The 25,398-nt window shown below is 44.7% G+C and overlaps 1 protein-coding gene across 3 annotated transcripts in view; it reads right to left on the bottom strand.

The window, feature by feature from the left end:
- Window positions 1-848: 848 nt before the first annotated feature.
- LOC138665669 (WASH complex subunit 2C-like) overlaps window positions 849-25,398 on the bottom strand; it is a 152,710-nt gene continuing 128,160 nt past the window's right edge. For 2 of the 3 annotated variants that reach the window (XM_069753347.1, XM_069753349.1), the window contains 7 exons: window positions 24,694-24,795; window positions 16,213-16,323; window positions 7,112-7,174; window positions 6,633-6,836; window positions 3,691-4,287; window positions 2,504-2,684; window positions 849-1,883 (listed from right to left, as the gene is read on the bottom strand). In XM_069753347.1, the coding sequence (XP_069609448.1) occupies window positions 1,747-1,883; window positions 2,504-2,684; window positions 3,691-4,287; window positions 6,633-6,836; window positions 7,112-7,174; window positions 16,213-16,323; window positions 24,694-24,795 (1,395 nt within the window). In that variant the 3' untranslated portion in view covers window positions 849-1,746. The remainder of the gene's footprint in view (window positions 1,884-2,503; window positions 2,685-3,690; window positions 4,288-6,632; window positions 6,837-7,111; window positions 7,175-16,212; window positions 16,324-24,693; window positions 24,796-25,398) is intronic. The other variant, XM_069753348.1, reaches the window with a different exon arrangement.

Raw genomic sequence — 25,398 nt, 5'->3', positions numbered from 1 at the left:
CTGTGTGCGCGCCATGTACCAGACAGCTCTTCGTGCTACAGAGCTGTGTGCGCGCCATGTACCAGGCAGCTCTACATGCTGCAGAGCTGTGTTCTTGCCATGTACCAGGCAGCTCTTCTTGCTGCAGAGCAGTGTGCGTGCCATGTACCAGGCAGCTCTAAGTGCTACAGAGCTGTGGTCGCACCATGTACCAGGCAGCTCTATGTGCTGCAGAGCTGTGTGTGCGCCATGTACCAAGCAGATCTTCATGCTGTAGAGCTATGTGTCATGCGCACGGGGCCGAGCTGCACGTTTCGTACTCACAGGGTCGAGAGAACTGGATCACAGTACACAGACACTCAGATCAAACTCTGATTAGAGTGTCATTAGCATAATCAACCCGATTCTCTCAGATGAACCTATGGTTCAGGGAAGGTAAAATTAGCTATTATTTGAACCAGTGGTCATCCCCCTTGTTATCTAATTTGTGTATGAGTGATTCATTACTAAAATGTAAGAGGGGACTGGATGCCTTTCTTGAAAAGTATAATGTTACAGGATATATACACTAGATTCCTTGATAGGGCGTTGATCCAGGGAACTAAGTCTGATTGCCGTATGTGGAGTCGGGAAGGAATTTTTTTCCCCAATGTGGAGCTTACTCTTTGCCACATGGGTTTTTTTTGCCTTCCTCTGAATCAACATGTTAGGGTATGTCAGGTTAGGCTATGGGTTGAACTAGATGGACTTATAGTCTTCCTTCATCCTTAATAACTATGTTACTATGTAGTTAGGTATGTTACACAAGTTTTCATAAAAGACATACAATAATCTTGAAATTCGATTACAAAATAATTTTGACCCCCTGGTATAGAATTAGTATTTATTAGTTAGACATCTGGATAGAATTATAGTTTTCAGATAAAGATGTTACAGTATTTTAGAAATGTCCTGCATCATGGATACAAGTTGGAACTGAACACTACAACACTGTATGCAATCCTTCCTGATGCGGATTTGGTTAGAATAAATATAATAATACAGCTGGAAATATGGAAATAGTATTTGGTGAAATGAAATGGCGAGAACAAGCTACTCAACATTTGCTGAAGATATGCGAGACTGGAGAATGTGCATAGTGTCACTGAAGGATGGTCTGCCATTGACAGTCAACTTTCCAACTTGAACCACATTGTGTGTAAATGCCGCTGTCAGTGGCTCCTTATCTAATTAGGTGCAATGTCACCCTTGTGGTGTCACACACATACAATGTCGTGCTAGGCCAATAAGCCAAAACAGAAGCAGTGGATACTGGCAAGTAGGAGGCGGTTTGCAGGGTTTGTATCTATCGACCACAGAAAACTGACCTGTGAATCAATTCGCCTGTCTCAGCAAGTTTTTCACTTTCTTTGCAGTTTACAAGAAGGTATTTCAAGGTAAGAACTGCTTTGAGAATGCACCAGAAATACATAAGACTGTACTCGGCGCCAATGCCAATAGAAACCACTAAAGAGCACGCGAGTAATGGAATGTGTCCTGCAATGGCCGATCCACCAGCCCTCGTTCTACACAACACGAGAGATGAGCCCGTCGTCCGGGTAAGAAAGTTTGGCACAGACATTTAAGTGCTTATAAAAACTAAAACCATTCCGACTTTAGCCTAAAATGTAAGTAAAATATCAGACTATTGATAATATTCCTGGAGTATGGAGTAATGACAAAGTTGTGCAAAGATTCTGTTGTCTGACGGCCGGCCGTTCCCACTCATTATCCAAGAGCGTTTAAGGGATCATCAAATGTTGTGGAAACCTTGCTGTCTGGCTTTGCTTCAGGCCCTGGCTGACTTGACTTAGATTTCGACTTGGTTTTCTTTACGTTAGGCACGGTTGCTGAAAATATATCATCTGCAGGGAAAAAGAAATTCACATGGTATCAAAATACATTATTGAGAAAGCAGCATCTTTTAGAGTATGTGCACATGGCGTCCTTTAGACACCAGTGTACCTCGATCGTTTTTTAAGCAGAAGACACTTCAGGAAACCGCTGGAGATGGTTTCCCCGAATTGTCTTCTCTTGAGGTGGCTTAGCCGTCGCTGTTTTTCTTCTTCTATAAGTAACAGTCGTGGCTTGGAAGCTGGCCAAAGAATGGACCAGTCATTGCTTTTAGCCATTTCACAGTATTCGAAGCTTGAAGAGGTTAAAAGTCACAAAAGACAGAACATGTGTCCAACATGTTCACGTTATTTTAGTGCTTTTTCAGGAGGGTTCCAGGGAGAATCCACCTGAAAAAGACACCGCGCACATACCCTTGTATAAGAATACTCATTGCAAAAGCTGCCTGCTAATTAAAACATTAACACGAAAGTCCCCTAGGATTAATTAACCACGTTTTTTCCTTCTCTTCTTCTGGGAACCATCAGTTTGTTATTGTTTTGTAAGCACAGATAGATGCAAACAGCAGAACACGGTCAGTATAGACCAAGCAGACATTGGCTGAATTATGCCAATGATTGTACCCACATACCCATGTCATCATCAAATATGGATTTAGGCTCGCTCTTCTTTTTGGATTTCTTCTCCTTAGGTTTGTGTGTGAAATCGGCAAAAATATCAGCATTTTCATCAAACAGATTAACTTCTGATGACGCTTTTTTCTCCTTTGGTTTCTTTACTGGTTTAAAAGCTTCTGCTGCAAATATATCATCCTTTAAAACAAAAGATGCCAAAAAGATATTAGTGGCATCGTCATTACTCGTTTATTGACATTCTTGATACATTGAATGCAAAAAGTTTTTTGTTTAGACATCTGGAGAGAAATTATCTATTGTCAGATCACTACATTTAGATATTTACATATGCAGCCATTTTAAGCTTTTTTTTTTAAATGATGAAATAATGCTCCTTGCTCTTCTTTATCACTTTATTGGGAGATCTGATGATCAGCGATTTAGGTATTTTTTATATTGGTTTCACAGTGTTTACAAATGTGGCAAGATCAATTATGTATCTTTTTTTCATTACTATTTCATACAAATAATCAAGGACATTAGATTTTCATTTTCTATATTTAAAAGTACTTTATTTCTTTATTTTTTTAAGTCTCTGGGATTTGTAAAATAAATAAATAAATACAATAAAACAATCCTTTGCTCACTCATAATATACTGCAATACTTCTGCATTACAGTGTATTATTGACCTGGATGTGCTGGATAGGATGACAGGAAGAGCCCCTTCCCTCTATCTAAGGGTGGGGTCACAGGGGCGTTAAAAAATTCAGATTGGTGCATTTCTGAGATAGGAGATGGCAGTTCCTACTGATTAGCGTTTATGTAGATGGAGGCGGAGAAGGAGGCAGGCGCTAGAGACAGCTCCACCCTCCTCCTCTTCCGTCTACATAGAATCCTAGTAGTAGCAGCTGTCATCTCCTATCTCAGTAATGTAACAATCTGCCTTCACCGAATACAGATTTTACCTGTGAATTGAGCATTTTGAAAATGAAAGATCATTCATGAGGGGAGAAATAAACATTTCTCTGATAAAATATATTATAAAGTTGCTTATTTTCATGGGTGCTATTGATTTATGAAATAAAACGACAGTTACTTAAAAAAAAAAAAAGTTACAAGAAAAAGCAAGAAATTGTAAAGAGTAGTAGAAATTCCAAATTAGTAAAAGAAAAGGCATCAACTTGATAAGAAACATCACTTACGTCAAACATGTCGCTGGTTGTGGACTTATCTGTTGAAACAGCTGGCTGAACATCTACTTTCTTCTGAGGTTTCTGAAACCCAAAAAGATCATCATCAGGTTCTTTGTCCCTTGGAGAGCTGGACTGAGAGGTCGTCTTGGGTTTGCCCTTAACAGACTTGAATAAGTCATCATCACTGCCATCACCATCAAACAACACTCCAGAAGATTTCTTCCCCCGCTCCAGGAAAGGCTTTTTAGAAAATTCACTTGTTGGAGACTCTTCTTTCTGCTGTTGAGATGCAACTGATTTAGGTAGTGAGTTATCTGCAAAAAGGTCAGATCCAAATAAATCATTTACATCAGGAGTCAGCGGATTTACAGCTGCTTTTGTGTGTGTTCTGGGCTGAATATCGTTTTCTGAGAAGGATAACTTCATACTAGAAATCTCCTCTCGATCTGTTCTCAAGTTTGATTCCAATAGTCCAGTTTCAGGCTTAGCAGCTGATGTAGACCATTCTGGAGAGGACAGATCTTCATTCTCCCCAGATTCTTGGGATGCAAGTTTTCTGTTCGCTCGTGTAGGGGGTCTTCTTTTACGACCAACTTTTGCACGAGTCTGATGAAAACAAAGCCATAAAGCAAAGAATACTTAATAAATTGGTACAAAAAAAACTCAATAAAATAATATAAATCTGATATCAAATTGTTCTGGATGATCGGATATTCGGCTTATTTTGCAGAATGCTAATCATATTAGTCTCATAGGTAACAATCAGGATGAAGCAGAAGTCTGTACACTTACTACCGAAATGATTGCTAGCATTGCTCTAGAGATAGAAAATGAGGTGCTCCAATACTTCCAACTCCTTGTTGTGCCGCCTTTCCTCTATTATTCCTCCTAAAAATGTATAAAATAAATTGACAATAGTGTTCTCTGGGAGGAAGCCACTGATGGACATCTTTGGTGGTGGCTTAAGGCCCCTTCACATTAAGCGACGCTGCAGCGATACCGACAACGATCCGGATCGCTGCAGCGTCGCTGTTTGGTCGCTGGAGAGCTGTCACACAGACAGCTCTCCAGCGACCAACGATGCCGGTAACCAGGGTAAACATCGGGTTACTAAGCGCAGGGCCGCGCTTAGTAACCCAATGTTTACCCTGGTTACCATCCTAAAAGTAAAAAAAACAAACACTACATACTTACCTACCGCTGTCTGTCCCCGGCGCTCTGCTTCTCTGCACTCCTCCTGTACTGGCTGTGAGCACAGCGGCCAGAAAGCAGAGCGGTGACATCACCGCTCTGCTTTCCGGCTGACCGACGCTCACAGTCAGTGCAGGAGGAGTGCAGAGAAGCTGAGCGCCGGGGACAGACAGCGGTAGGTAAGTATGTAGTGTTTGTTTTTTTTTACTTTTACGCTGGTAACCAAGGTAAACATCGGGTTACTAAGCGCGGCCCTGCGCTTAGTAACCCGATGTTTACCCTGGTTACCAGTGAAGACATCGCTGGATCGGTGTCACACACGCCGATCCAGCGATGTCCGCGGGAGATCCAGCGACGAAATAAAGTTCTGGACTTTCTTCAGCGACCAACGATCTCCCAGCAGGGGCCTGATCGTTGGTCGCTGTCACACATAACTATTTCCTTAACGATATCGTTGCTACGTCACAAAAAGCAACGATATCGTTAACAATATCGTTATGTGTGAAGATACCTTTAGTTCTTAAGAAGAAGAGTGGCCATCCGGCAAGCCAGATCCTTATCTCCCTCAACTTTATGTGTCAGAGGAAGAGTTTAGAGGCCACAATGTGCATTAGATTGTTGCACGAAGCTGTCGATATTGGCGGGTTTGTACTGGGAGGAGAGGTGTGAAGTAAGGGAGACAGGAGCAGAGTCCCCACTACGTACATTGACCTTAGTGGTTGGCTTCAGGAAAATGGCGCCAGCGTCCACACACACGCAGATTTAGATCTCGGCTTAATCACCATTTTACTGAAGACCTCAAGGGGGTCAATGTGAGCATGTGCCAACACCAGCACCATTTTACTGAAGCCCATTGCAAGGTGAATGTTTTTCAAGCACCGTCCACAGTTAGGACTGTGTCAGCGAGAAATTTAAACCAGTAACAAGATACTGATCCTACCCACAGTCTCGCCCCACAAGCCCGGACAACCAGGCTACGGATTTTTACAGTGAAGGTACCTATTAAACCAGTAGGACAGCGACATTATGCCCATACATTTAGTTTAATGTGCCTGATCCTGATGACAGGTTCAACATTTTTTTCCTCCTCTAAAACCTAAGTACATCTTATAGTCTGGTGGCTTAATACCATATTTTTCAATCTTGATTTTTCACATTAGGATGATATATTTAATTGTCAATTTCTAGAAAGATTAAAAGGTGTTGTTCCACTATATGTTCTACGGCCTCCTTCCCCACCATCCTGTAGAATGTAAGCCCGCAAGGGCAGGGTCCTCGCCCCTCTGTCAGTCTGTAATTGTTAGTTTTGTTTACTGTAAGTGATATTTGTGTTTGTATGTAACCCCGTCTAATGTACAGCACCATGGAATCAATGGTGCTATATAAATAAATAATAATAAATGTATGATTACTGGGGGCCAGACACTGTGAAACCCACTGACCATGAGAAAAGGGATCCTAAAATTCCCTGTATAAAAGGCACAGTAGCCTGCATGCATGTGTGAATGATGGAAAGGCCATCTCCGTCAGTTCCACGGGTGTGAATGGAGCGGAATTAAAAAATGCACACTACTGCAATATGCACAAAGAGGACTGAGATCTAATTGTAGGGATTTGTGGGGTCCCATTGGTTGGACCCTTAAGGTGTGAATAGTTGATGAGAAAACCCTTTCAATACTGGTCTATTCTACAATACCTTTGCCTACATTTTATATACACCCACTGATCAATATATAACTGAGAAAAACATTGTGACATACCTTATTAGCATTATGAAGGGTATCTACTTGCGCTGGGGTCTCGAAGCTTGCGCCCTCTAAATATTTGCTGTTAGATTTTGAATCCAAGTGGTCTTCTGCAAATGATGAAGATGCGGCTTCTGTCTCGACAGCAACAGTTCTGGGTCCTGACAGTTTTGGAATAGCGCCCGGTAACAATGCCGCTGGATTAATAAGCAAATTTGCCTGGAAAAAAAATTGTATATAGATGATGATTTTTTTTTTTTTATGTAGTTCTTATCAAGATTTTAAGATGGTAAGCTCCTGTAGTAGTAGTAATAGAGATATGGAGGAGTGTCGCATTGGTAACAGAATAAGCCACATGCACTATGCAAACAAAAGGTCAGCCCGGTTCCAAGCATCGCTAGTGGGAGAAAAAGGAAAATTGGAGGAATTTTAGATTTTAAAAATAGAAAAATCTGAAGAGGAAGAACAAGAGAATGGCAATATTTAATAGTTACTTGAAGTTTTCCAATCCGAGAGGAAGGACTTTTTGTTTTAATTGGTGCTGGGCCTGTGGTTTTCTGGTCAAGATTAATATAAAAAAAAAAAAGCAAGATTAATAAATTTCTGAAAATAATTATGAATGTGTATGGTAATTCATATAGACGTTCTCACAAAGTGTACAGATTGTCCTTGAATTTCTAGTGACAGGTAGGAAGTCTTTAAGACAATGGTCTGCGGTAAGAGTGTATGAGATAGCGCTACTTCAGAGAGAAGACAAATGTCTCACAATGCCACCCAAGGGTAAAATGTCAGATGCCACCAGACCATGTTGACTTACAATGGGGACCCTCTGGATTCTACTTTAGTATCCATTGGTTTAACATAAAACTAGTGCGGTTTCCAATGTAAGCGATTCTTACAGTCAAATCCAAATGGAGTACCCGACACAAATGGGAGCAGAGTCTGTACATGTTTCTTGATTGAAACATTCCCCAAAAAAATTGGAACAAGGGCAGTGGGCTAAAGTCTAGCCAAAGTTTTCTCAAATGAATTGTCTAATCAAAATCATAAGCCCATACAAGAATAGGTGTTAGGCACTTCACAAGTTCATTAGAAACACTAAAGAAAGGTGGTGGGTAAAAACCACCCGTTAAGAAGAGCTTCCAAACATTTTAGCGATAAAAATATATATTTTAATTGAAATACAAAATTAAAATTACTTTAAAACCTCAAAATAAGGAGGGGAATCTACTGGTAGACACTGGGAAGGTAGGACTGGTGGTGGAGTGAGGCTGTAGACAAGTATACTCTTTGGAATCTCTTCTTAACAGGTGGTTTTTCCCCACCACCTGTCTTTAGTATTTCTAATCAAATGAATTGTCTGATAATAATATTGTAAAATTATTATTATTTTTTTTTTGGCATGGATTGATTAAAAACAGGGATTTTTGTGTACTCACCGTAAAATCCTTTTCTCCGAGCCAGTCATTGGGGGGACAAAGGACCATGGGTGTTATGCTGCTACCACTAGGAGGACACTAAGTAATACAGAAAGAATAGCTCCTCCCCTGCAGTATACACCCTCCTGCTGGCTCCAAGTGAACCAGTTCGGTAACAAAGCAGTAGGAGCTTAACATTTAACCAGGATGAACTACATCAAAACCAAGCCAACACAGAAAATGAAAAGCCGTTAGGCTAACAAGGGTGGGTGCTGTGTCTCCCAATGATTAGCTCGGAGAAAAGGATTTTACGGTGAGTACACAAAAATCCCTGTTTCTTCTACGCCTCATTGGGGGACACAGGACCATGGGACGTCCTAAAGCAGTCCCTGAGTGGGGAACAATCAACTGTAATTGCTCCTTGTACCCACAGGTTGCAGATGCGGCACAGCCGCCTGCAAAATTCGTCTGCTGACAGTCGCATCTGCCGAGGCCTGAGAATGAACATGGTAATGTTTTGTAAAAGTATGCAGACTGGACCAGGTCGCAGCTCTCCAAACTTGTGCTGCCGAAGCTTGGTGGCGGATGGCCCAAGAAGCACCCACTGACCGAGTGGAATGAGCCTTAATCCCTGCTGGGACAGGATGCCCTCTGACTCGGTAGGACTCCTGAATAGCTGAACGAATCCATTTGGCTATTGTCGCCTTGGAAGCGGGAAACCCCTTCCTTGGCCCTTCCGGGAGCACAAACAGGGCATCTGACCTGCGGAATGACGCCGTCCGTGAGATGTACCTCTCACTAAATCCAGTGTGGAGGGCCTTCTCGAAGCGATGTACTGGTGCCGGACAGAGTGACGGTAAGACAATCTCCTGATTGAGATGGAAGGATGAGACAACTTTTGGCCGGGGATGTTCTCAAAACCACCTTATCCTGATGAAAATTCAGGAACAGAACTTGACAAGACAAAGCCGCCAGCTCTGAGACTCGTCTAATGGACGTGACCGCAACTGGGAAGGCAACCTTCCATGAAAGAAAGGACAGGGAAACCTCCTGTAGAGGTTTGAAAGGAGCTTCTTGCAAGACTCCGAGGACCAGATTAAGGTCCCATGGTTCCAACGGCATCCTATAGGGCGGCACTTTATGGGAGACTCCCTGAATGAACGTCTTCACTTGTAATCTGTTGGCAATACTGCGTTGGAAAAGAATGGACAGGGCTGAAATCTGCACCTTGAGAGAACAAAGGGTGAGACCCAAGTCGAAACCGGTTTGTAAAAATTCGAGAATGGAAGAAATGGGAAATTAAAGAGGAGAAAGTCCCCGGTCGTTGCACCAGGAAAAGAAGGTTTTCCAAGTGCGATGATAAATACGCATAGACGTAAGCTTTCTAGCGCTGATCATAGTAGAGAGGACTTCTGGAGAGAAACCTGCCTGGGTTAGAAACCAGGACTCAACGGCCATGCCGTCAAACACAGGGCCTCGGAGTTCTGGTGGTAAAAGGGGCCCTGTGATAGCAGGTCTGTGCGATTCGGTAATCGCCAGGGAACATTAGCGACTAGTTGAACTAGTTCCACGTACCACACCTGGCGCGGCCAATCTGGCGCAATCAGGATTACTGGTACTCCCTCTGCTCTGATCTTCTTGATGACTCTCGGCAGTATGGGTAGCAGGGGATATATGTACGAAAGCTGAAAATGATGCCACGGGAGTACGAGTGCATCTGCCCCGATGGCTGTTGGGACCGTGGGACCGAGCTATGAAGTCGGGAACCTTTGAATTTAGCCGTGAGGCCATCAGATCCACGTCCGGAGTTCCCCAACGACAGCAGATCTGGTGGAAAATCTCCGGATGGAGAGACCACTCCCTGGAGTCGAGGCTTTGACGACTGAGGAAATCTGCCTCCCAATTGTCCACTACCGGGATGTGAACCGCAGAAATCATTGAGCGGTTTTCCTCGGCCCAACAGAGAATATAGCCTACCTCGCTCATGGCTGCCATACTGCGGGTTTCCCCCCTGTCGGTTGATGTATGCCACTGCAGTGGCATTGTCGGACTGAATCCTGATGGGACGACCCGCCAGGAAGGGGTGAAACTGGAGAAGAGCCAACCTGATTGCCCGAATTTCTAAGATGTTCATCGGAAGGCGTGATTTCTGAAGTTACCAGTGGCCCTGAGCAGTGTGATGTAGGAACACCACCCCCCAGCCTAGAAGACTGGCATCCATTGTCACAACTAGCCAATGTACTGGAAGAAAAGACTTCCCTTGATTCAGGGAGGACTTCAATGTCCACCACCTGAGAGACTGTCTGACTTGCTGGGGAAGAAAGAACCAACGGTCGAGGGAGGACGGGTTCCTGTCCCAAACAGCCAGGAGGGCATGCTGTAAGGGGCGGAGGTGTAATTGGGCAAATGGAACCGCCTCCATAGCTGCTACCATCCTGCCGAGGACTCTCATACTGAAGCGCAGAGAGTGAGTGCGAGGTTAAGAGAGCTTCTGAGCTTCCCGCTGTGAGGCTGAGATCTTTTTCGGGGGGAGAAGCACCAACCCCTGGGACGAATCCAGTATCATTCCCAGACAGGAAATTTGCTGAGCCGGTACTGGGGAAGATTTTTTGAAGTTTATCTTCCAACCCAGGCGAGAAAGAGAATCCATTGTGATGTTTACGGCCTCCTTGCAGGCGCGGAAAGAGGAGCCTTTGATGAGGATATCGTCTAGATACGGTGGCACCACCACGCCTCGGGTGTGAAAGATGGCCACGGCGGCCGCCATGACCTTGGTGAATACGCTGGGAGCGGTGGCGAGGTGAAGGGCAAAGCAACGAATTGGAAGTGCTGTTCCTGAACTGCGAAGCGAAGGAACCTCTGGTGAGAGGGGAAAATTGGAATGTGGAGGTACGCGTCCTGGATGTCTATAGACGCCAGAAACTCGTCTTTTTCCATGGAGGCGATGACAGAAAGAAGCGATTCCATTTGGAACCGTTGTACCCTGACGAACTTGTTCAGCAGTTTTAGGTCCAGTATGGGCTTACTGTACCATCCTTTTTTGGAACAATGAACAGGTTTGAATAAAAACCTTGAAACCTTTTGCTCTGAGGGACAGAGATAATAACCCCGTCTTCTTTTAGAGAGCTTATGGCTTGGAAGAACTCTGATGCGCTTGCCCTGGGAGGAGAAGACAGGAAAAAATGATTTATTGGGAGAGAGGAGAATTCTATCTTGTATCCGGAGGACACTAGGTCGCGGACCCATTCGTCGTGAACGACAGAGACCCACGCGTCGCTGAAGGAAAGCAGGCGGCTGCCTACTTTGAGGGTGTCCCCCGGATACCACAGGGAGTCATTGTGTGGGAAATCTGCCCGGTCTGGACCCCCTGGATCCTGACGGCCTAGGCCTGCCTCTCCATGAAGAGGAAGGTTTGTAAGAGGTCTGGGGACTTCTATACCTACATTGTGCCCGGCCGGGTCCGGAAGATGTGGAAGTAGAGGACCAATTTGAGTTGGAACGAAAAAAATCAAGACCGAGCCTGCTGTTGCTGGTTCCGAAAGGGCCGACAGGGTCTCTGTTGTGGGAGAAATTTACTCTTCCTTTTAGAGGCGAAGGAAATTAAACCCTTAATCCCATTGGACGTACTATCCCGTCAAAGTGACCTGGGACTTAATTTACAGTGACGGGATAGTACGTCCAGTGCGATCAGCCGCGCTAACGGAGGGAGCATGGCCGATCGCGGCCGGTGTCAGCTGACTGTCGCAGCTGCCATTCAGCACTATGTGCCAAGAGCTGTCACGGACCGCCCCTGACACATTAGCCCCCGGCACACTGCGATAAAACATGATCGCAGTGTTCCGGCGGTATAGGGAAGCATCGCGCAGGGAGGGGGCTCCCTGCGGGCTTCCCTGAGACCCTCGGAGCAACGCGATGTGATCGCGTTGCTCCGAGGGTCTCTTACCTCTTCCTCCCTGCAGGCCCGACTCCAAAATGGCCGCAGGGCTGCATCCGGGTCCTGCAGGGAGGTGGCTTACCAGCACCTGCTCAGAGCAAGCGATGGTAAGCCTCCCTGCTTTGCCTGTGTGATCGTTGATCTGACACGGTGCACAGTGTCAATATAATCTGATGTCCCCCCCAGGGCAAAGTAAAAAATTTAAAATAATTTTTTTTACATGTGTAAAAAAAAAAAAAATAAAAAAAAAAATTCCTAAATAAAAAAAAAAATAAAATATTGTTCCAATAACTACATTCCATTATCTAAATTTAAAAAAAAAAAACAATAAAAGTACACATATTTAGTAGCGCCGCGTCCGTAACGACCCCACCTATAAAACTGTCCCACTAGTTAACCCCTTAAGTGAACACCGTAAAAAATAATTAAAAAAAAACGAAGCAAAAAACAACCCTTTATTATCATACCGCCGAACAAAAAGTGGAATAGCATGCGATCAAAAAGACAGATATAAATAACCATGGGACCGCTGAAAACGTCATCTTGTCCCGCAAAAAACGAGCTGCCATACAGCGTCAGTGAAAAAGTTATAGTCCTCAGAATAAAGCGATGCAAAAATAATGATTTTTTCTACAGTTTTTATCGTATAAAAGTGCCAAAACATAAAAAAATGATATAAATGAGGTGTCGCTGTAATCGTACTGACCCGAAGAATAAAACTGCTTTATCCATTTTACCAAACGCGGAACGGTATAAACGCCCCCCCCCCTCCCCCAAAAGAAAATTCATGAATAGCTGGATTTCTGTCATACTGCCTCACAAAAATCGTAATAAAAAGCTATCAAAAAGTCACGTGCCCGAAAATGTTACCAATAAAAACGTCAACTCGTCCCGCAAAAAACACAACACCTCACATGACTCTGTGGACCAAAATATGGAAAAATTATAGCTCTCAAAATGTGGTAACGCAAAAAAATATTTTTTGCAATAAAAAGCGTCTTTTAGTGTGTGACAGCTGCCAATCATAAAAATCCGCTAAAAAAAAACACTATAAAAGTAAATCAAACCCCCTTCATAACCCCCTTAGTTAGGGAAAAATAAAAAAAAAAATTAAAAAATGTATTTATTTCCATTTTCCCATTAGGGTTAGGGTTAGGGTTGGGGCTAGGGTTTGGATTACATTTACGGTTGGGATTAGGGTTAGGGGTGTGACAGGGTTAGGGGTGTGGTTAGGGTTGGGGTTAGGGGTGTGGTTGGGATTAGGGGTGTGTTTGGGTTAGGGTTTCAGTTAGAATTGGGGGTTTCCATTGTTTAGGCACATCAGGGGCTCTCCAAACGCGACATGGCGCGTTGAAAAAGCCAATTCTGCGTTGAAAAAGTAAATCAGTGCTCCTTCCCTTCCGAGCTCTCCCATGCGCCCAAACAGGGGTTTACTCCAACATATGGGGTATCCGTGTACTCAGGACAAATTGGACTACAACTTTTGGTGTCCAATTTCTCTTGATACCCTTGGGAAAATAAAAATTTGGGGGGCTCCAAAACCATTTTTGTAGGAAAAAAATGATTTTTTATTTTCAAGGTTCTGCGTTATAAACTGTAGTGAAATACTTGGGGGTTCAAAGTTCTCACAACACATCTAGATAAGTTCCTTGGGGGGTCTAGTTTCTAATATGGGGTCACTCGTGGGGGTTTCTACTGTTTAGGTACATCAGGGGCTCTGCAAATGCAACGTGACGCCTACAGACCAATCCATCTAAGTCTGCATTCCAAATGGCGCTCCTTCCCTTCAGAGCTCTCCCATGCGCCCAAACAGTGGTTTACCTCCACATATGGAGCTAAAGTACATTTTTTGTGAAAAAAAAATTAAATGTTCATTTTTTTTAAACTTTCCAAAACTTGGGGTGTGTGTCCTGACTGCCTATGTGAGCGGATGCACAGAAGAGCGCTCCCGCTGCTAACCTGCTAAAATCCTGTGCGGACGCTGCTGACCAGACCTTTCTGCCCCATACTGGCTGGCTGAGGGTCTTTGGAGTGCGGCGGTGCCGAGCGGTGGTCCCGGTGTGAGAGGAAATGACCAGAAGGCGGCAGAAGGACGTGGGAGCTGGCGATGCGGGAGCCAGCCAAGATGGCGCCAAGGCAAGAGAGGACGCTGATAAGATGAACGCCGCATGTCAGAGGCGCATGGAGGTGGCAGCGAAGCTTCAGCAGTTTGCCAGAGTGGAAGGAGCGGAGGAGGCAGAGAAGGAAACCGGAGCTGGAGCCGATATGGAGGAGGAGGATGTGAGCCTGGCAGGACAGCATGAGGTACAGACGGGGAGGGAGAAGAGCAGTATGGCGGGTGCAATAGGGGGACCTGAAGATATGATCCCAGGAGCTGAGCCGACCCTCAGGAGGTTAAAGGAGACACAGTACAGATAAGCGCAGTCCTGCAGAGGATGGACAGACGCATGGGGGTGGTGGAGGAGAGGGTGAGCACTGCAGAAGACCACATAATAAAACTGCAAAAAGCGGAGAAAAAGTTCGCCCAAGCAATATCAGAGCTGACCGCCAAAAATGAGGATTTGGAAAACAGATGGAGGGCTACTCCATGTGATCGCCTGCTATGGAGGGGAGATCGGAACGCGAAGGAACCGTCGCCCGTAAAGTGAGCTCAGGGCTGGCATCCAACGGTGCAGGAAAGGATACCGGGAGGGACGCTCCGCGTTCTTGCCTGTTGATGGTTCGGGGGAGATCGGAACCTGGAAAGGATCCGTTGACCCCATTCGCTCCATAAAGGGAAAAATAGAATAAAAATAAAAATGGTGGGGTCTGAAAGCAGACCCAAGTGCCTCTTAAGGCCCCGTCACACATAGCGAGATCGCTAGCGAGATCGCTGCTGAGTCACAAGTTTTGTGACGCAACAGCGATCTCAGTAGCGATCTCGCTATGTGTGACACGTACCAGCGATCAGGCCCCTGCTGTGAGATCGCTGGTCGTGTCGGAATGGCCTGGGCCATTTTTTGATCGTTGAGGTCCCGCTGACATCGCTGAATCGGCGTGTGTGACGCCGATTCAGCGATGTCTTCGCTGGTAACCAGGGTAAACATCGGGTAACTAAGCGCAGGGCCGCGCTTAGTAACCCGATGTTTACCCTGGTTACCATCCTAAAAGTAAAAAAACAAACGCTACATACTTACCTATCGCTGTCTGTCCTCGGCGCTTTGCTTCTCTGGTCTGGCTGTGAGCGCCGGTCAGCCGGAAAGCAGAGCTGTGACGTCACCGCTCTGCTTTCCGGCCGCTGTGCTCACAGCCAGACCAGAGAAGCAGAGCACCGAGGACAGACAGCGATAGGTAAGTATGTAGCGTTTTTTTTTTTTTTTACTTTAACGATGGTAACCAGGGTAAACATCGGGTTACTAAGCGCGGCCCTGCGCTTAGTTACCCGATGTTTACCCTGGTTACCGGGGACCTCGGGATCGTTGGTCGCTGGAGAGCTGTCTGTGTGACAGCTCTCCAGCGACCAAACAGCGACGCTGCAGCGATCCGGATCGTTGTCGGTATCGCTGCAGCGTCGCTATGTGTGACGGGGCCTTAACAGACACTAAGCAAGAACTGGTTCACTTAGAGCCAGCAGGAGGGTATATACTGCAGGGGAGGAGCTATTCTTTCTGTATTACTTAGTGTCGTCCTAGTGGCAGCAGCATAACACCCATGGTCCTGTGTCCCCCAATGAGGCGTAGGAGAAATAGGGTTGATCGAAGAGCTTCGTATAAGTGCTTACCTTCCAGCACCCCACTGATGCAACACGGGCTTCTCCGGAGGTCTGCATTGACTCCGACTGTGTCTGCTCCATTTGGATACAACAGGGTTACTGCAGCCTGTGACTGGCTGCAGCGGTCAGGTAAAGGAGCACATCATTGGATGTTTCTCCAAAGACATGCTCTTCTAGTCACTAGAGCATTGCAGCCAAGTACAGGCTGCACAGGAGATTTGACTTTCAAAAGGGGCAGACACTGCTTAGAAGCAGCCAGACAGCTTTTGGAGCATCTGCCCACCTCTGAAGTGGGCTATTTAGGAAGACGAGTATACCACACATTATTAATTTGTAATCAATACATGCCTAAAAAAAAATTAAAAAAAATAGTAATTTACTGTTGCTACTTTTGTTCATAGCAGGGCAGACTGATACACACTGTTTCAAGCAAGCAAACTGGTGTGACATGTATCACTATCTTTCCTCTTTAATTTCCATTGAGATACGAACCTCGGCCTCTTCATGTTTCACAACTGCCGCCTCACTAACTTCTGATGGTCTGACACATTCTTTAGGAGTTTCCAAGCCTTTGCTTTTGATAATGGTTTTCTTCTCTGGAACCTGATACAGTAGGAAAATATATATATATTACATCCATGAATAACGTGACAATAGAAAGCTGTGATCTTACAGATGTATTCACCCCTAAGACGAATAGCTGCTACTCTTCAGCTCTTCCATAGAGCAATTATTAAGACAGGCTCCGTTATTGCAAATATGTAATTTTCACTCTTAAACGCTGAACAAAAGAGTGTGTCCAATAGTGTTGGCTGCAAAATCATATAAATCATATATATGTGATCAGCTGTAATCACAGATATCACACCTTGATACTCATTAATATACATGGCCGTACGTGCATGTTTGGTCTATTGTAAGGGACGGAGAGGGTTTATCAGTTATGCTTTTTGTGAATGAAAAGTTAAAATGCCACAAACACTACCTACCATGGTAGCCAATCATTAGATATGTTATTCAAGTCATGTGCATAAAAACATGGTACAGTATTCTTAATATTGCACAGTAGATATTAGTTATTACTAGTGATGAGCGAATATACTCGTTACTCGGGATTTCTTGAGCATGCTCGGGGGTTCTCCGAGTATTTTTTAGTGCTCAGAGTTTTAGTTTTTCTTGCCGCAGCTGAATGATTTACATCTGTTAGCCAGCATAAGTACATGTGGGGATTCCCTAGCAACCAGGCAACCCCCACATGTACCGTGTATACTCGAGTATAAGCCGAGATTTTCAGCCCAAAATTTTGGGCTGAAAGTGCCCCTCTCGGCTTATACTCGAGTCACGGTGGGCGGCAGGGTCGGCGGGTGAGGGGGAGAGGGCGCTGAGGCATACTCACCTAGTCCCGGCGATCCTGACGCTCCCTCTGCCGTCCCACGGTCTTCGGTGCTGCAGCTCTTCCCCTGTTCAGCGGTCACATGGGACCGCTCACTAGAGAAATGAATACGTGGCTCCACCTCCTATAGGGGTGGAGCCACATATTAATTTCTCTAATCAGCGGTGCCGGTGACCGCTGATAGAGGAAGAGGCTGCGGCACCGAAGACCGTGTGACAGAGGGAGCGGGATGCCGGGAGCAGGTAAGTATGTCATATTCACCTGTCCACGTTCCACACGCCGGGCGCCGCTCTGTCTTCGCGTCCTCTTGCACTGACTGTGCAGGTCAGAGGGCGCGATGACGCATATAGTGTGCGCGGCGCCCTCTGCCTGATCAGTCAGTGCGGAGAGACGCCGGGACCGGACGCCGGGAGCTGCAAGCAAGAGAGGTGAGTATGGCATTTTTTTTTTTATTGCAGCAGCAGCAATGGCACAGCTTTATATGGCACAGCTATGGGGCAATACTGAACGGCGCAGAGCACTATATGGCACAGCTATGGGGCAATAATGAACGGCGCAGAGCACTATATGGCAGCTATGGGGCAATAATGAACGGTGCAGAGCACTATATGGCACAGCTATGGGGCAATAATGAACGGTGCAGAGCACTATATGGCACAGCTATGGGGCAATAATGAACGGTGCAGAGCACTATATGGCACAGCTATGGGGCAATACTAAACGGCGCAGATCACTATATGGCACAGCTATGGGGCAATAATGAATGGCACAGAGCACTATATGGCAGCTATGGGGCAATAATGAACGGTGCAGAGCACTATATGGCACAGCTATGGGGCAATACTGAACGGCGCAGAGCACTATATGGCACAGCTATGGGGCAATAATGAATGGCGCAGAGCACTATATGGCAGCTATGGGGCAATAATGAACGGCGCAGAGCACTATATGGCACAGCTATGGGGCAATAATGAACGGTGCAGAGCACTATATGGCACAGCTATGGGGCAATACTGAACGGTGCAGAGCACTATATGGCACAGCTATGGGGCAATAATGAATGGCGCAGAGCACTATATGGCAGCTATGGGGCAATAATGAACGGCGCAGAGCACTATATGGCACAGCTATGGGGCAATACTGAACGGCGCAGAGCACTATATGGCACAGCTATGGGGCAATAATGAATGGCGCAGAGCACTATATGGCAGCTATGGGGCAATAATGAACGGCGCAGAGCACTATATGGCACAGCTATGGGGCAATAATGAACGGTGCAGAGCACTATATGGCACAGCTATGGGGCAATACTGAACGGTGCAGAGCACTATATGGCACAGCTATGGGGCAATAATGAACGGCGCAGAGCACTATATGGCACATCTATGGGGCAATAATGAACGGTGCAGAGCACTATATGGCACAGCTATGGGGCAATAATGAACAGTGCAGAGCACTATATGGCAGAGCTTTCTATGGCACATCTATGGGGCAATAATGAACGGTGCAGAGCACTATATGGCAGAGCTTTCTATGGCACATCTATGGGGCAATATGCAGCATTATATGTGGCACAGCTTTATATGGAGCATCTTATGGGGCAATAATGAACGGTATGGAGCATCTATTTTTATTTTTGAAATTCACCGGTAGCTGCTGCATTTCCTACCCTAGGCTTATACTCGAGTCAATAAGTTTTCCCAGTTTTTTGTGGCAAAATTAGGGGGGTCGGCTTATACTCGGGTCGGCTTATGCTCGAGTATATACGGTAATTATGCTGGCTAACAGATGTAAAACATTCAGCTGTGGCAAGAAAAACTAAAACTCCAAGCACTAAAAAATACTCGGAGGACCCCCGAGCGTGCTCAGGAAATCTCGAGTAACGAGTATATTCGCTCATCACTAGTTATTACCATGAATGTAATATATTTAGATTATGAAGATTATAGAAACTTAGAATAGCCTGTAATCCCAGAAATACATTTAGTTCCCCCTACAATATACAGTCCTTAACATTCCACATTGTGGAATTATGGAAATCACAGTCTGGATAGACATTTTTGTGATCTGCAAATGATGAAAAACTGGAGATAAAATGTTATTCAGTATGGAGTATGAGCTTCATATGCAGAAATCCCAGCATTTAAACACCTTGGCTGCCATCAATAGTTGTCTGAGGAATTTTCTACCACAATCAGTGCACTTTATCAAGATCCACTGCTGGCAGCCCCTTTGCAATCGCCGACCAGTGATGTACCAGATGTGCTCGATGGTACAGAAATCTAGAGCTGCTGTAGGCCATGGTAGCACATTTAGGGCAAACGGGCTGCTCACAAAGGTCATTTATGCAAAGTGTCCCAGGAGCCTTTTTTCAGCATGACAAAACCAGGCTGCATGTTGCTCATGCTATTGTTAACAGCTTGCATGGCCTAAATGTACTTACCATGGCCTGCAGTGTCTCCAGACTGGTCTCCTATCGAGCACATCGGGGAGGTCATTAGTTGGTAATTGCACAGGGATCTGCCAGCAGCGGATCTTGATGATTTGCCAAACTGCATTCAGCGTGGCAAGAACATTCCTCAGACAGCCATTAGTAACTTCAGTGATAGCAGCAAAGGCTCTAGGTTTGGGGATTTCTGCACTTGCTGCTTATACTTAACTAGATGGTAGCCCGATTCTAACGCATCAACAAGGAAGAAAAAGACTAGACCAATAACAGTATGCACACCCATAGAATATACAAAATATCAAAAACTTTTATTCACCTCAAAAGGACAAGTACACAGTAAAATCATTTAAAAAGGCCTGGATACAGAACCATAGGCCGCCACTCCTGAATCCATGTTACAAAAAAATTATAACACACATAGATAAGGTGCTTAATATTAAATATATACAATGTCTCCTGTTTATGCAAATAATATTTTAAATCACAAAATAATACATGTCACAACCAATGAACCTACACTGGCCAGTAATCAATTTGCTGAGATTCTATAGACAGAACATATCAGTATAGTGATCACAAAATAATACAGTGGGGCAAAAAAGTATTTAGTCAGTCAGCAATAGTGCAAGTTCCACCACTTAAAAAGATGAGAGGCGTCTGTAATTTACATCATAGGTAGACCTCAACTATGGGAGACAAACTGAGAAAAAAAAATCCAGAAAATCACATTGTCTGTTTTTTTAACAATTTATTTGCATATTATGGTGGAAAATAAGTATTTGGTCAGAAACAAACAATAAAGATTTCTGGCTCTCACAGACCTGTAACTTCTTCTTTAAGAGTCTCCTCTTTCCTCCACTCATTACCTGTAGTAATGGCACCTGTTTAAACTTGTTATCAGTATAAAAAGACACCTGTGCACACCCTCAAACATTCTGACTCCAAACTCCACTATGGTGAAGACCAAAGAGCGGTCAAAGGACACCAGAAACAAAATTGTAGCCCTGCACCAGGCTGGGAAGACTGAATCTGCAATAGCCAACCAGCTTGGAGTGAAGAAATCAACAGTGGGAGCAATAATTAGAAAATGGAAGACATACAAGACCACTGATAATCTCCCTCAATCTGGGGCTCCACGCAAAATCCCACCCCGTGGGGTCAGAATGATCACAAGAACGGTGAGCAAAAATCCCAGAACCACGCGGGGGGACCTAGTGAATGAACTGCAGAGAGCTGGGACCAATGTAACAAGGCCTACCATAAGTAACACACTACGCCACCATGGACTCAGATCCTGCAGTGCCAGACGTGTCCCACTGCTTAAGCCAGTACATGTCCGGGCCCGTCTGAAGTTTGCTAGAGAGCATTTGGATGATCCAGAGGAGTTTTGGGAGAATGTCCTATGGTCTGATGAAACCAAACTGGAACTGTTTGGTAGAAACACAACTTGTCGTGTTTGCAGGAAAAAGAATACTGAGTTGCATCCATCAAACACCATTCCTACTGTAAAGCATGGTGGTGGAAACATCATGCTTTGGGGCTGTTTCTCTGCAAAGGGGCCAGGACGACTGATCCGGGTACATGAAAGAATGAATGGGGCCATGTATCGTGAGATTTTGAGTGCAAACCTCCTTCCATCAGCAAGGGCATTGAAGATGAAACGTGGCTGGGTCTTTCAACATGACAATGATCCAAAGCACACCGCCAGGGCAACGAAGGAGTGGCTTCGTAAGAAGCATTTCAAGGTCCTGGAGTGGCCTAGCCAGTCTCCAGATCTCAACCCTATAGAAAACCTTTGGAGGGAGTTGAGAGTCCGTGTTGCCAAGCGAAAAGCCAAAAACATCACTGCTCTAGAGGAGATCTGCATGGAAGAATGGGCCAACATACCAACAACAGTGTGTGGCAACCTTTTGAAGACTTACAGAAAACGTTTGACCTCTGTCATTGCCAACAAAGGATATATTACAAAGTATTGAGATAAAATTTTGTTTCTGACCAAATACTTATTTTCCACCATAATATGCAAATAAAATGTTAAAAAAACAGACAATGTAATTTTCTGGATTTTTTTTTTCTCAGTTTGTCTCCCATAGTTGAGGTCTACCTATGATGTAAATTACAGACGCCTCTCATCTTTTTAAGTGGTGGAACTTGCACTATTGCTGACTGACTAAATACTTTTTTGCCCCACTGTACATGCCACAGCTAATGGTAATACACTGACCAGGCATTGATTTACTGAGACTCTATAGGAGAGCTCTCGCCTCACCCCTGAGCTTGTCTCCTGCTTTTGCCAGGCATCCTGCTTCATGGTATACCATTACTTAGCATTGGTGCTGTATTTTTTGGCACATTCTTTTCTCCCTTTTTCATTCAATTCTATGCAGGCTATTGTGCCAGACTTGCGACAGATCTCTTTCTGCTCATTTCAATTAATAGGGGGTGACTAGTATGTGCTTGGTCAAGGTCTTGGGCGTATAGTCTATGCTCATGCTCAGATAGTCTTATTCATGCCATCAATACACTGGGCAAAGAGCATGCTCATTTAACACTTCATGCCTTTATTCTATCTATACTGAACAGGATAGTGAGCACGCTCATTTAAAACTTTATACTTTCATGTTCCACCTATAGAGTATCAGTAAATCAATGACTGGTCAGTGTATTACCATTAGCTGTGGCATGTATTATTTTGTGATCACTATTCTGGGCAAAGAGCATTCCCATTTAACACTTTATGCCATAATATTCTTTACATTGAACAGGACAGTGAGCATGCTCATCTAAAACTATACTGATATGTTCTGTCTATAGAATCTCAGCAAATTGATTACTGGTCAGTGTAGGTTCATTGGTTGTGACATGTATTATTTTGTGATTTAAAATATTATTTGCATAAACAGGAGACATTGTATATATTTAATATTAAGCACCTTATCTATGTATGTTTTTATCTATTTTTGTAACATGGATTCAGGAGTGGCGGCCTATGGTTCTGTATCCAGGCCTTTTTAAATGGTTTTACTGTGTACTTGTCCTTTTGAGGTGAATAAAAGTTTTTGATATTTTGTATATTCTATGGGTGTGCATACCATTATTGGTCTAGTCTTTTTCTTCCTTGTTTATGTATTCTACTTAACTGGCTAAGTTTTGCACCCCATTTTTCATGATCTGCGCAGGAGTGCACTGCCTATCTATATTTATACGATTCTAACGCATCGGGTATTCTAGAATATGCATGTCCATGCAGTATATTGCCCAGCCACGCAGTATATTGCCCAGTCACGCAGTATATTGCCCAGCCACGTAGAATATTGCCCAGCGACGTAGTATATTGCCCAGCCACGTAGCCACGTAGAATATTGCCCAGCCACATAGTATATTGCCCAGCCACGTAGTATATTGCCCAGTCACGTAGTATATTGCCCAGCCACGTAGCCACGTAGAATATTGCCCAGCCACATAGTATATTGCCCAGCCACGTAGTATATTGCCCAGTCACGCAGTATATTGCCCAGCCACGTAGTATACTGCCCAGTCACGTAGTATATTGCCCAGCCACGTAGTATATTGCCCAGTCACGTAGTATATTGCCCAGCGACGTAGTATATTGCCCAGCCATGTAGTATATTGCCCAATCACGTAGTATATTGCCCAGCCACGTAGAATATTGCCCAGCGACGTAGTATATTGCCCAGCCATGTAGTATATTGCCCAATCACGTAGTATATTGCCCAGCTACGTAGTATATTGCCCAGCCATGTAGCCACGTAGAATATTGCCCAGCCACGTAGTATATTGCCCAGCCACGTAGCCACGTAGAATATTGCCCAGCCACATAGTATATTGCCCAGTCACGCAGTATATTGCCCAGCCACGTAGTATATTGCCCAGCCACATAGTATATTGCCCAGCCACATAGTATATTGCCCAGCCACATAGTATATTGCCTAGCCACATAGTATATTGCCCAGCCACGCAGTATATTGCCCAGCCACGCAGTATATTGCCCAGCCACGTAGTATATTGCCTAGCCACGTAGTATATTGCCCAGCCACGTAGAATATTGCCCAGCGACGTAGTATATTGCCCAGCCATGTAGTATATTGCCCAATCACGTAGTATATTGCCCAGCTACGTAGTATATTGCCCAGCCACGTAGTATATTGCCCAGCCACGTAGTATATTGCCCAGCCACGTAGTATATTGCCCAGCCACGTAGTATATTGCCCAGCCACGTAGTATATTGCCCAGCCACGTAGTATATTGCCCAGCCACGTAGTATATTGCCCAGCCACGTAGTATATTGCCCAGCCACGTATGTCACAGGTTAAAAAATAAAAAATAAACATACTCACCTTCGGATCCGAGGGCCCATTGTAGTTCTAACATACGGATCTGGCGCAGGCGATGAGCGCGCGGCTGCCGCCATCTTCCGTTCCCAGGTTGCATTGCGAAATTACCCAGATGACCGCTAAGTCTTCTGGGTAATTTTGCAATGCATCGCCGGGAACGGAAGATGGCAGCTGGCTCTGCGGACAACGGAGGGTGAGTATAGCAGGTTTTTTTTTTATTATTATTATTTTTAACATTACATTTTTTCACTATTGATGCCGCATAGGCAGCATCAATAGTAAAAAGTTGAGGACACACAGGGTTAATAGCAGCAGTAACGGAGTGCGTTACCCGCAGCATAACGCGGTCCGTTACCACCGGCATTAACCCTGTGTTAACGGTGGCTGGAGGGGAGTATGCGGGCGCCGGGCAGTGACTGCGGGGAGTAAGGAGCGGCCATTTTCTTCCGGACTGTGCCCGTCGCTCATTAGTCGTGGCTTTTTTTTTCCGCGACTAATCAGCGACATGGATTTCCTTGACAAACAGAGGCCGCGACCAATGAATATCCGTGACAGACAGAAGGACAGAAAGACGGAAGTGACCCTTAGACAATTATATAGTAGATACTGAATTAAGATGTTTTGAAAATGTTGTTTCCATTTTTTCATAATTTCCAGATCATTAACATATCTATCCTGTGATAATTCCACGGCTTCTCCTTCTTGGTGTTGCAGTTTCAATGTTCACGATTGAATAGTAAGAGTGATACATTTAATATTTATAAAGAAATACTTACTGGGGGCTTTTTTAATTTAGGTGAACTGAAGAGGTCATCATTGTCATCATCACAAAATAATCCAGCTCCAGTTGACAGTTTGGTGCTTTGGGATTTTTCGGACTGAAATGGAACAGTTTAATTTAAAAGGTTAAAAAACAAACCATCAAAAAAACTGAATAAGATACTGGCGCGTCTCCTGCAGGAAAGAAATTGGCCATAAGACATACTGAAATACAAGAGTCCCATCCCTCCTTTCCCCCAACATTTACCACTGGGCATAGTAAGGACATCACATACGCAGAGCCGTACAGTCCTGCCAAAAATCGGAAAACCTCACCGACTCGCATATAATGTGATCTGGCCACCAGAGTACTTTTTATGTGACTGTCCAAGTGTGGTAATGAGAACATATCTGCACAAGATAAATATATATGCAAAGGAAAAAGGAAGGGGAAATGTCCAGCTTACCAGTTTGAAGCAGAAGTCCTTATGTGCAAACTCGCACAGGAACAAAAGTCTTGATTGACTTAGAATGAAATTCACGCATGGAGGTGCCAGGATCACAGGCGTTGTCCACAACAGAGAAAGAAAGGAAGTAAATCCCCAGCGTGGAACTTGGATAAAAACAGGATTTTTGGTTGATTACCGTAAAATCTGTTTCTCGGAGCCTTCATTGGGGGACACAGAAACGCATGGATGTATGCTGCTGACACTATGCACAAA

Source organism: Ranitomeya imitator, chromosome 2 (genome assembly GCF_032444005.1).
Source record: "Ranitomeya imitator isolate aRanImi1 chromosome 2, aRanImi1.pri, whole genome shotgun sequence".
NCBI classification, from domain to species: domain Eukaryota; kingdom Metazoa; phylum Chordata; class Amphibia; order Anura; family Dendrobatidae; genus Ranitomeya; species Ranitomeya imitator.
Note: the sequence above shows the minus strand (reverse complement) of the source record. Positions and strands in the feature narration are given on the sequence as shown.